This window comes from Somniosus microcephalus, chromosome 2 (genome assembly GCF_052327205.1).
Source record: "Somniosus microcephalus isolate GS21.2 chromosome 2, FLI_Smic_1.0, whole genome shotgun sequence".
Taxonomy (NCBI): Eukaryota; Metazoa; Chordata; class Chondrichthyes; order Squaliformes; family Somniosidae; genus Somniosus; species Somniosus microcephalus.
Window position 1 is genome coordinate 147,776,615 of NC_140988.1, and position 13,339 is coordinate 147,789,953.

General features: G+C 41.0%; 1 protein-coding gene across 2 annotated transcripts in view; it reads right to left on the minus strand.

Moving 5' to 3' along the window:
* Nucleotides 1–2,234: 2,234 nt before the first annotated feature.
* rasgef1ba (RasGEF domain family, member 1Ba) overlaps nucleotides 2,235–13,339 on the minus strand; it is a 141,501-nt gene continuing 130,396 nt past the window's right edge. For both annotated transcript variants that reach the window (XM_085963437.1, XM_085963429.1), the window contains 2 exons: nucleotides 6,595–6,667; nucleotides 2,235–5,705 (listed from right to left, as the gene is read on the minus strand). In XM_085963437.1, the coding sequence (XP_085819563.1) occupies nucleotides 5,681–5,705; nucleotides 6,595–6,667 (98 nt within the window). In that variant the 3' untranslated portion in view covers nucleotides 2,235–5,680. The remainder of the gene's footprint in view (nucleotides 5,706–6,594; nucleotides 6,668–13,339) is intronic.

Sequence of the window (13,339 nt, forward strand, 5' to 3'; positions counted from 1 at the left end):
ACCTCGGCAGGTCCGTGGCGGGCGATGTTGGTGGCGGGTCCCGACCCTGCTGCTGGCTCCATCCCGCTGTGTAAAATGAATTTACATTGATAGAGCCTGTTAAGCCCACCCAGCGTGTTACCCGACCCAATTAGAGGAAGCAGGTCTGGTGATGTCATTTGATGATGCGTCATCAGCTGGTTTCCTTAAAGGGGGCACGGCCACATTTGTCTTGACATTTGTGCTGTCAGTGTTCTACAGTATTGAGGTGCTGCAAACACTCATAATGACTGCACAAAGGCAGAGGGCTGCACCCAGGCTCTCCCATGACTCCCTCCACATGCTTATGGAGGGAGTTACAGCACGCAGGGAGGTCTTCATCCCTTCCCCTGGGCGGAAGAGACCTCCCCAGGAGATCAACACAGCCTGGTTGCACATTGCACAGGAGGGCACAAGCAGGGATGTGGTCAGTTGGACCTGGGTGCAGTGCCGCAAACATTTCAATGATTTCAGTAGATCACAAAACGTTAGTACAAAGCTACACTCAACCTCATCCTGCTGTGCCTGTCATCACATCCCAATCACTCTGCCTTCCCTACCCTACTCCTGCACATCATTACTCACACCAACTTACCTTGCACCTCCACCCATCCCTCTCTATCTACATTATCACATCCCCATCTCACTAGCCGCCCCTCACACTCACCCTCATCCTAGTGCAATCATACTAACTAACAACACACAAGGGTAGGTGCTTGGGTGTTTTATGCAATGTTCATGTAAAGTTTCTGTTAATGTGGTGTCAAACATTGAAACCTTTATTTTGAACACTTTGCATTCTTGGACAGATTTATGTGCACCGTTGGAAGTGGCTTAGTGAGTTGCAGTGAATGGTGAGAAATAACAGTACCACCCGCAATGGTCATAAGTGTGAAAGGAATGGCTTGGGCATCGTAGGGTTGCTTTATGGTGTTGGTGTGGGGCGGTGCCAACCTGATGCATCATGTGGCAGCCAGGGTGTACAGCGTTGGTGTTGTTATTGGTGCTGCTGGTATGCCTGGTGCTGCTGGAGTTAGGGCTGATCAAGGTGGGATTCTGAGGACCAAGGTGAGAGAGTATAAAGGGCACCCATGTTGATGCAATAGATTGCAGGTGAAGTAGAGATGACAGAAGCATTCTGTCAATGGTGAGAGAGCTCTTCCAATGAGGTGAGAGTGGTTGGAGAGTGGAAAGTCTGCAGAATGTGTGCTGGAAATGGAGTGAGAAAAAGCTACTGCCTGACGAAAGTGAATTTCAGTCAGGTGGGAGCTTTTATTTTACATTTGAAGCTGTCAAGTAATCAGCTGGAGCAATGGCCACTGAACTCACGCCTCAGCTTGACAGTCTTGGCCTGTGCACAGCGGGAATCCCATGGTCATGATGTTAAAGACAAAAGGTAAGTGAAAAAAGGCTGTTAAGCATCTGGCAACTAGATACTAATCATTTTAATTAGGTTCCCCATCGCTGTTTGTTAGGTCTGCTCAGCGTTGTCAAACCTGACATTGGGAAAGGCATGTGGCGGCGCATTCGCAGAGGGGTCCCGAGCTGCTGTGGGAATAAAAACACTTTCCCATCCAACCTGCCACCGATCCCACCCACTAATCCCCTGGAAAATTCCGGCCTTAGTCTTTCTTTCTGCCTACAATCTTCTGGCTTTTAAACCCCTAGCTTAATGTCACCTAAACAATAATTCCTGTTTTACCTCTTTTCAATCTTTGTGGCGCCCTGCAGAATGGGCATTAGCCTTTCCCTTTGGTTTCTCAGTTTAAAAAAAAATTCATCAGCCACTCATGTAGCATTGCTGTACTTTTTAAATACTAGTTTCAGCTTTTGATTGAAAATTGAATCTTGCTCATGTTTCCCGAAAATATCAATCACTGGGCCGGATTTTGCTCTCAGCAGCCAACGATTGGCGGAAGCCATCCATTACACTTGCACTTACCCATAGACATTCTATAGGCTTTTGCACTGGAAGTTCCTGTCAGCCAACACGTGCACACCCTCTGCAGAGCATCTGGTACCTGGGTGAACCGGACAAGCAACTGTGTGTCTCAACCAATCAAATTGAAGAATCGTTAATGAGCAGCGCAGAGTCTGAACTATGAAGTGTCAGTTAGAATAGTTAATTCAATGTCAAATCAGGTACAGAAAGTGAAATAAAGAGAGGGAAAGAAAGGTTGGATTAAGAGAGAGATAAATGAGACAGAAAGAAAAAGTAAAAAGAACATTTTTTATTTAATTTAAAAAAAATCTCCAACATTAAAATCTGCAGGAATGAGATTCCACACTTATTAAAGTTAATTTTCAGTGCTAGAGGTTGTTTGGCAGTAATTAAGACTCATTACACCATTAAAAATTTACCTACATTGGAATGGACAAGCCCTAACTTTTTCTGGCAAGTTTAGTATATATCAGGTATAATATCAGGTATATATCAGGTAAGTACAGGAACTTCATGCCATTCCATGTGTTTCAATGGTGAGTCTCTCGGAGAGAATGACATTATCGTGCAGCTTTTGGAGGAGTAGGGCATCACTGGAAGTTGCTGTTCGATTTACAAGTTAATAATGGTGAGCGCTGTGAGTCTCACTGTTATTTCACCGCAAAATCTAAACCATTGTGTCCAGTTTTTTTTTTAAAGAAAGTCATGCAGGAGCTGAAGCATTAATTAAATTCCATGAACAATTTAATTCATTTGTTTTTACTATATGTCCTTCAGACATAATTACTGATCCCTCCGTATTCAACATTTTCTGTGAGCAGAACATGGGTATTTTTAATATTTGAAACCTCTGCATAGTCAGAACAGTTAACAACTTATGGGTTCATCTGATTCGCTTTGACATAAATGCCCTGCATTCATTAAAAGCAAAAGTGCAACAGATAATGAAGAAATAGAAAAAAATCTTGAGGTGAGCTGATACTTGGTTAACAGCCAAGGCCAAAGTGCCAACAACACTGTATTTCATAGAAACAAACCAGTCAGTTTCTTTCACTAGTGTTGGTTGCTGAAAGTTTGGCATGTCCAAAAGCTTCCTTGAAATCCAAAGGAATTTTCAGCCATTCAGGTTGCGACATAAGCTGTCTTGTGTGTAAGTCATATTCTGAAATAGAGCATAAACCTGATATTTCACCTTCTGTAAATTCGAAATCTGGGCATCCAAAAGTCAGTTTAGTAACAGGAAGTGGTTGCTGTAACTAAGCTTTGGCGAGATACTACGTAAGAATAAAAACATAATTCAAACATTTTTTTCAGTTAACATTTTTATATGAGTGAAGATTGTCTATTCCTTGGATTACTCAGGAACAAAGCCATATTTCCCACTCCACCAAACAACTACGAATTGGATGCATACCTACTAACGCATGACTAGAATTATCTTTCACTATTGCTTCAGTAACCTGTAGATTATACTATGCCAATGATTCAGTATAAAACAACCTACTCCTCCACACTCTGATACATAAGCTAGGGTCAATGCCCTAATAAACCACCAGTTGTAAAAATAAATAAGAAATCCCATTTCTTTGTTGTTATAGGTCTGCTAGGAACTTTTGAACTGCCATGACTAAAAGGACCATTGCAGATAGATGCTGAAACTGTTGTGTAATATATGATCTTGTCACTCTAAGAATTCATGCTTATAAAAAAGGGCAACTTCATCTGAGCACTAGTGGTTCAAATTGAGCCAATTCAAAGCACTAATCAATGGGATAATTCAATTGAGGATTCACAGATAAATCCAAAATGACCCAATTCAAGTTACTTCAGTTTTGCATTTTGGGTCAGTACTCATCTGTCCCCTCCTCTAGTATAAGTAATGTGTTAGGTCAATTCAACATAAGCCCAGATAGCAATTTTCCATGTGTGTATAGATAATTACTACATTAATCTAATGTAACTCTGGTGGCAAAATCTTACTCTGTGCTTTGTCCACAAAAGAATGATGACATTTCAATAACATCAATTGGCGGAGTGAGCCTTTGGCTTAGTACAGTAGTAGCAGTCCCACCTCTGAGTCAGAAGGTGCAGGTTTGAACCCCATTCCAGACAATCTTGGAGAGTGGAGACTGGGTTGACATCCAGTGGGTAACTTGCATCATGTGGGTGCCCAGAAAACATTCCTGCCATACAGGACTAATGCTGCCCTTTGTCCTTCCATCCCACAATTAAGATGGAAAGGCATGTTGGATATACATACAAATAGACTCACTAATAGTCATTTGCTGGCACAAAATTCTGCTATGTGCTGCTGCATAAAATTGTCAAAACTGGTAACGCATGACTAGAATTATCTTTCACTATAGCTTCAATAACCTGTCGATTATACTATGCCAATGATTCATTATAAAACAACCTAATTTTTACACTTGGTGAGAGAAAAAGAAAACCTTCATTATTTACAAGTCTCCATTGAACCACATAAATTTAAAAAAATCCACTTCTAAGCAATCTTGACACTTAAAATACATTACGATGTACACATAAAAGTATAAATTATATACAGAGATAAGTTAACCACAATATTGTGACTGCTCTCATTAAGAAAAAAAGATAATGGCAGGACAAAACACCTGCAAAATGTCAGCCTTCATTCAAATGCCTTACAAAAACATGTACATTATCTTGTCAGTTCCATTAGTAAATCACTGGCATTTAAACTTTTTCTGAACCACGCTCGATACTTTTTTACAGTCCTGTGACGTCTTTCATGACACATCTGTAATGAATAATTTTAAGTGCTTACAGCTACTGAAAGCAAGTCAAAGACATCTAACAAAACAATCCTAATGCTGATGTGACTCACAGAAGTGTGGATTTTATAGGGTAATTGACCACTTACAATTTCATCAATGAATCTGCAAGTGTTCCTGCAGAGCAAGTCCCTGCATTACTGCTGCTGATAAGGTATATTGTTTTTGTGTTAGTGTAAGTGTAGAAAAACTACCAAACATCGAAAATGCTTTTTAATTCTTACATATGCCATAATATTGCATTCTACCATTTCCATTCTTTAGCATTACTTTAAATCTCAGAGTGTGTCAAAACCTATACAGATGTGACTCACACTGCATGTGGAATATTTACAAAGTGTTCTATGTAAACAATTTGGTCATGGATATAACTAGCTTGTCATACCACACAAATCTATTGCGTTCCAGCACTATATTTGTGTGACCATTGCCATGAACATCATTATATTAGCAATCTTTTTTCCATAATACAGAGTTGGCTAACCAGCAGCAAACTCAGGGTTCAGCTTTAATTCCAATAATTAGTAGACCAGCTGGCGACCGGCACCCAGTTCTAAGGTTCTGTCTGAAGCAGCAGAGAATAGCCAGCTGCAAACTCTGGGGTTCAGTCCACAACTTGAGAGCTAATACTGAGGTGCGCAACCATGAGCACACTCTCAAAGTTCAATTCATAATAAATTAGCTAACATCATGCTGAACAAAAAAAGAAAATCACACATTTGGATCTGATATGTGACTGATGAAATATGGGCATCCAATGTCTGTTTTGCTATCATTGAGATCCATCCTCCTTAGTGCTGACGCGAGAGTTCTAGACCACTGTATGTCCAAGTCCCTTGTTCTCAAAGGCCAGTTATTGCAAAACATCTTACATTTGGGGCCAATTACAGAGCGGTTTATGCCCATGCTAAACCCTAGTTAGAAGTGTTGATCTGAAAGAAAAAAAAATACATTGTTTTAAGTGCACGATCAAATAGGCAACTCGTGAAATAGGAGCATGGAGGAGCAATGCCAGTTTTAAGTTTTGTGACAAAAAATAATTGCATAGTAACCATGTCACCAGAAGGTTAATCAAACTCTTTTCTCAGGTGGATTATTGTTTCAGGTACTTACTAACCTATAATTACTGAATATCCATCAGATTTAAAACAAAATATTTCTGATGAGCTCTAAACAAGCCAGTCTAATTTGTGTATTTTCAGAGAGTAGATAAATATTGTAATCTTGAAATTTCTGGAAGATATGTCTTAAACCTATGTGTTGTCACACTGCTTTAATATAAAAACCACTGCTACGGGTAAACTTTGGAGTAGGGATAAGTATAAGGTATGATGTTTACATACTCCTGTTTAAATCATGGATTTTTCCTCCACTCATTTCTTTTCAGTAATCATCACAATAATCAGAGTTGCAGGGTTCCTGATGAAGCTCTGCATTCTCCCATTGTGCAGGAAGGCCTGCATTGGAATTATATTGGGCGGGCACAGCCCTTTGTAGAATGTCTGCTCCATACCACTGCTGATAAAGAGATTAGTGCGCAGACATCCATTTACAAACCAATTGCTGGTTTTCGTTTTGTTTTCGACTTTTCAATCTCAAGTATTTGCTATGGTTTGGCAAACATTCAGTAGAGGTTCAAAATAAAAGCACACAATCACTAAGTACACAGATCAAAAACACACTGATCCCATTGATCCTGAAACAAAAATAAATAAAGGGAAAAATGTAATTATCTTGGATTTATATAAGGGTTTAAGTATATGCTTTTCTTTATAATTACCCACGTACTAAAATTGCTGTTTAATGAGCTTTGGTGTCTACCTTAGCGTCTTCCACCTCTCCTTTTCAATGTGGTTCTCAGGGCTTTCACTCTCGTAGGATGCCAAGTAAAGTGCTGAGGAGAAACAGTACAAATAATAATATATTATTACTAGTAAGTATAATTTCAATATACAACAAAACATGTTTTATAAAGCTCCTGTCTATCTTAGGCACATATAGTGCAGAAGGAGGTCATTTGGCTCTAGTGCCTGTGCCAGTGCAACTCTTCAACTACAGCTCTCCCTTCAATCCTGTTTTCCTGCCCGTTCCCTGTATCCTTTTGCCACAGAATCTTAGGGATGATTTTCCAGCCATTAATTTAAATGAAGAGAAAGTCAGGTGCTGTGGGTTCATTGTTTCCCAGCAAGGGCTTCCTATCAGCTCTGTTCTACGCTGGGAGTACACAACCGTGGAATAACCCCTCATCAGAACAGCCTAAAATTGGTCTCGGTAATAAATAAGTGATTCAGACTTGAACCTTCATTAAAAGAGTACAGCCTGTGGGTGCAGTTATATTACACTTCTTGGTTCAATACTGGTAGCATTTTTATTTTTAAACGAGTAGTCCCAAGAGCCATACTACACCCTCGCAACCCACTCTCTGTTCAGGCAAAGCAGCACTCTATGCCATAAATTTCAACACTTGCACACAGCTTTGCTCTCCACTGTCTTACTGCCAGTGACATGTCTAGTCAGAAAAAAATCCAATGTGACAGTAGGCTCTTTTTTCAATATTAGAATATGCGTAAGTGCAACTTGGTCAGATCACCTGAGTTCTTGTTAAACTGCAACCGGTAAAAGCCTGTGAGACTACCTCCACCAGGTCCAACACAAATTATTGGATTGACACCAGCTTAGCTGCTGTTATACTGACTCATGGAAACTGCTTTGCAGTGACATAAGACATGCAGCAAAACTGCATAATATAAATATCTCCTGTATTACCAAAGATAATAATTGGCTGTGAATTTAATAGCGCTGAGGGGGCGTGTTTGGGGGCGGGTCCGCTGTCAAAAAAGCAAAGATTGACAACGGGTAGGAAACCCGCTGTCAACCCGCCTCCACGCGAGCCTCCCAGGTGTTGGGTCTGTCAGCGGAGAACTGACCCGACATCAAGTGGCAGGGGATACAATTCAGCGAGTTAAAAGGCTTGTTAAGAGCCAATTTAATACTATTTTGGGACTTACTTCTGTATTGATTTGTATGTGGGTTCAATGACGACACATTCATGAAAGAGAATGTCTTTTAATCTAAAGCTTGTTCATCTAAGTTAACAGCATTACAGGAGACACCATGTTAGAGATCCATCTAAAACGAAACTAAAACTAAACTCTGCCTCTGTCACATGCCCTCTGCTGGTCAGGCATAAATAATCAAACAGGCAAATATGCTGGTAAGGCATCATAATCAAACAGGCAAATGCCATCACTATTTGCTGATATCATTACATCTCCCTTTCTTAAAACAAAAGTATTTTACTTTTATCTAACAACATGTTTTCTTTGTATTACTCTGCATTTTAACTGTAACACTTAATGAACTTACATTATCATTATCATTATCAAGATTTTTTAACCTTGTTTTGTGTGTTCACATGAAATATGTAAATACACTAGAACTTGAAGAGAGAATAAGATAACATTACTTCCTTCTATAACAAGAGTCCTTAAACTTGCTCTATGAGTCTCTCAGGAGGCTTCACGTGTCTTGAGGATTTTCTGATTGATTGTCCTTGAATCTGAGTTGTTGCCTCAGATGATGATTTCTCAGCTGTGTGATCAGGTTGTTCAACAGTATCAGTCTTTTGACCTGCTGTGTGATCAGGTTGTTCAACAGTATCAGTCTTTTGACCTGCTGTGGCTGGTCCCATGAGAAGATCCCGACGATTTCTTCGCAGAACAGCACCCTCATCTGTTTGAATGGTGTATGATCTTGGTTGAACTTCACTCAGGACAGTTCCCTTCTGAGTCCATATGTTTGTTTTGTCTTTGAACCTTACTTGGTCACCAGTGTGGAGTTCAGGTAGGTTTTGTGTTCCTCTGTCATAGTAGTACTTTTGCTTTTCTTTCTGTTGTTCTTTGAACTTCCTCACTTTCTCCCCCTCTTTTGTTTTCAGGAGGTTCTCCGGGATGGGTAGGTTTGACCTTAGCAGACGTCCCATAAGGAGTTGGGCTGGTGACATACCACACTTGAGCGGCGTTGTGCGGTATACAAGCATGCTCTGGTAGAAGTCAGTTCCACTGTCTTTTGCCTTGTACATCAGTCTTTTCACTGTCTGGACCGATTTTTCCACTAGTCCATTGGACTGTGGAAAGTGAGGACTTGACGTTATGTGGACAAAGTCCCACGCTTTGGCAAAGTGTCGGAAACTTGCATTGTAAAACTGGAGTTCGTTGTCTGTGAAGACCTCGCTTGCCATGCCATGTCTGGAGAATATGGCTTTCATACATCTTATCACAGCATCTGCAGTGGTGGTGTACAGTCTACAAACCTCTGGATACAGGGAGTAATAGTCTGTGACTACAAGATAGTCCTTCCCTTGACATACGAATAGGTCAGCGCCTACCTTCTGGTAAGGTCTGTCTGGCGCTGGGTGTGGCTGTAGTGGTTCTACCGGATTGCTTGCTCGATATTTCAGGCATATTGTGCAGTTTGACACCTCATTTGTCACATCTTGGTTGATTCGTGGCCAGTACATCACCTCTCGTGCTCTTTTCTTACACTTTTTGATTCCCAGATGTCCTCCATGGATCCTTTTTAGCATCTCTTTTCTCAGACTCTTTGGGATAACTATTTTACTTCCTTTGTAGATGATGTCTTCGACCACTGATAGTTCCGCCCTGCAGTTCCAGTACTCTGCCATGTCAGGTGAGCAGTCTTGCTTCATGTTGGGCCATCCATCCAAGATGCTTTTCCTCAGTCATCTCATTGTTTCATCTTTGTTTGTCTCAGTCTTTATGAGCTCCATTTTTGCATCTGCTATGGGCAGTGCACTTGTGATCATGTCCACGTAGGCGTTCACTTTTTCATCCATTTTGGTGTTTGCGGGCTCACTTGGGTCAACAGCTCTGGACAACGTTTCTGCTGTATACATCAGCTTACCCGGTGTGTACGCGACATTCAGTGTATAGCGTTGCAGCCTGATCATCATTCTTTGTATTCTAAGCGGACAGCTATTTAGTGGCTTTTGGAACAATGCAATCAAGGGCTTATGGTCAGTCTCTACACTGATTGCTTGTCCTGCCACAAACTGGTGAAATCTTTCACAGGCGTATGTGATGCTGAGCAGCTCCTTTTCTATTTGAGCATATCGCGTCTCCGCGTCTGTCATTGAGCGCGATGCATATGCAATAGGTTGCCAGTAGTCATATTTTTGCAGAAGAACGGCTCCGAGCCCACTCTGTGATGCATCTGATGATATCTTGATGGGTCTCGCTGGGTCATAAAACCTCAGAACTGGTTCCTCTGTGAGCAGTTTCTTTAGATCGCTCCATGACTTCTCATGCTCATGATTCCATTCCCATTCTATGTTCTTTTCAGTTAGTCGTCTCAGTGGCGCCATCTTTTCTGAGAGGTTGGATATGAATTTACCCATGTAGTTGATCATTCCATTAAACCTCTGCACGTCCTTTTTGCATTGTGGCTTTGGCATATTCTCAATGGCGGACACCTTTCTGGGATCTGGTCTGATGCCCTCACTGCTAAGGATATCTCCCACGAATGTCAGTTCTGTCACCCCGAGCTGGCATTTCTCTCTATTCAGCTTCAGGTTTGTTTTCCTTGTTGCTTCCAGCACTTTTTTCAGTCTCTCGTCATGCTCAGTTCTCGTGGTTCCCCATACTATGATGTCATCCATTGATGTATCAACTCCATCCAGGTGCTCATAGATCATATGGATAGTTTTGTGATACACTTCAGGAGCTGAGGCAATGCCAAATGGTAACCTTAGGAATCTGTATCTGCCAAATGGACTGTTGAACGTGCACAGTCTTGAACTTGCCTCGTTCAGTTTCATCTGCCAAAATCCTGATGATGCATCTAACTTGCTGAAATACTTTGCATTTGCAAACTGTGACATGATTTCCTCACGTGTAGGAAGCTTGAAGTGCTCTCTCTTTATTGCTCTGTTTAGATCTCTTGGATCCAGGCAGATTCTGAGCTTTCCATTCTTTTTGTCCACAACGACGAGGGAACTCACCCACTCAGTTGGCTCATCTATCTTCTGAATCACGTTCAGGCTTTCCATCCTGTCCAACTCTGCCTTCAGTTGCTTTTGAAGAGCAAACGGAACTTTTCTGCATAGATGTATGACCGGTGTCATACTTTTATCTACTCTGATCGTGTGTTCTCCTGGAAGGCAGCCTAGACCCTAAAATAGGTCTTTGTACTCTTTCATGAGTTCATCATAGACTGTCTCTCCTTCGCTTTCCACAACGAGGACTCTCTTTACCAGGTTCAGTCTCTCACAGGCTTTTAAACCTAGTATGGCTTGCACATCCTTTGGCACCACGATTAATGCTAGCGTGTGTTCTCTGTCCTTGTGTGTCACTTTGACAATGCATCTTCCTTTCACTGGTATATTAGTACCTGAGTATCCTGTCACTTTCACTTTTATTCCATGTATCTTTGGTCTGGGTCTAATTTTCTTAAAATCAGTCTCTGATATCACATTAACTTGTGCTCCAGTATCCAATTTAAATGGAATGTGTATGTCATTCACTTTTAGTGTCAACATCCAGTCTCTTTTTTCTTTTTTGTTTTCAGACACAACATCTACATAGAACTCCTCTATCTCGCTTTCATCTACTGCATGGACCTTGCTTTGTTGTGCTTGGTTCTTACAGCAACGGGCATAATGGTTGTTTTTGTTGCAACTATTGCATGTTTTACCATATGCTGGACACTTTTTTGGTGGATGCTGTGTACCGCATCGACTACATGACTTTCGATTGTCCCTTTCATTTTTGTTCGCTGGCCATGCCTCTTTTTTCTCATCGGCGCTCTTTTTGTTAAACGGTTTGTGTCCGTTCATTCTCACTGCATCCACGTTGCAGCTACTGTCACTGAACAGCTCTTTTGCCTGCGACTTCACAGTCTCTGTAGCCTTACACAGTGCTATGGCTTTTCCCAGGTCTAGATTTTGCTCTCTTAACAGTCTTTCCCTTAGACCATTATCTGGAATACCACACACCAGTCCGTCTTTTATCAGCGAGTCTGTCAGTCCCCCAAATTCACATGTTTTGCTTCTGTTTCTCAGTTCAGTCACATACTGATCAATAGTCTCTCCCATTTTCTGTACACATGTGAAAAATCTGTGCCTCTCAAACGTCACGTTATGTTTAGGTATGCAGTAGGCCTCAAACTGTTCCATTATTTTATCCAGCTTCATTTTGTCTCCATCAGCAGCAAATGTGAAGTTATTATACACCTCCAGCGCTTCATCACCCACGACATGTAAGAACACTGATGCTTTCATTTTATCATTTTTCTCGTCAGCTCCGATTGCCGCTAAATACAACTCCAAACGTTGTTTGAACCTCCTCCAATTTTCAGCCACATTACCTGTCAACTGAAGCTTCGCCGGTGGGTGTAATCCTACCATTTTTCACTTCGTTAGCTATTCTTCAAAGGTAAGTAACGATGTTCTCTTTTGGCTTGCTAATATGTGGAGAGCTGATTTAACTTCAGATTTTTCCTCTTCATCTCTTTCAATCACTTCTGACACCATCTATTGATTTGTATGTGGGTTCAATGATGACACATCCATGAAAGAGAATGTCTTTTAATCTAAAGCTTGTTCATCTAAGTTAACAGCATTACAGGAGACACCATGTTAGAGATCCATCTAAAACGAAACTAAAACTAAACTCTGCCTCTGTCACATGCCCTCTGCTGGTCAGGCATAAATAATCAAACAGGCAAATATGCTGGTAAGGCATCATAATCAAACAGGCAAATACCATCACTATTTGCTGATATCATTACAACTTCTAATTTTGCATTCTCCCCCACGGGTTACCCGTTGTTTGGGGAACACACCAGCTCAAGCTGGCATATTTTGTGTCTGCTCTGATGTTTATGAAAAGCTGACAGCTGCAGAAGTGGTGTCAAGGATGCCATGCTGCAGATGGTCAGTTTCAGAGTGCAGAAAATGTTGGTTACAGCATTTTTAATACATATACAGATTTCTTTAGCTTACAAGTTTTTAGATCCAACTGTATGTCCAGTGCCACCTCATTGGGAGAACTTCTCTCACCATTGACAGATCCCTTCTGTCAGCTCACCTGCAGCTGCCATCTATTGCAGCAACATCGGAGCCAATGAAACAATTATGGATAGGAGGCAAAGCGGGTGAGATACTAAGGATTTGTGTCCATGGCAACAGACATTTCAGCAAAGAGGTGAACTTTTGTTTTGATTCACTGGTCCTGGTTGCTGAGGATCAGCAGAAACCTGTGCTTTAAATCCTATGGATGATTGACAGTTTTATATAATTGAGGAAGATTTTTTTAAATTTCCTTTGTCCTAATTTGAATTTCAAAGAGAGCAAGAGATAAGTCTCATCTCAGTCTGCAGCAGTACTCTGGTTTATAATCCACATAGAGGGAAGCATGTGAAGGTGATGTCAATTAAGCCTGATGTTTATTGTACAAACGCTGGTCTAGATTCTATATTTTTAGGAGAGATAGCAAAGTGTCGCATCTTATTATTTTTATATCTGAGGAGGTGTAAATTAAATGTTCTG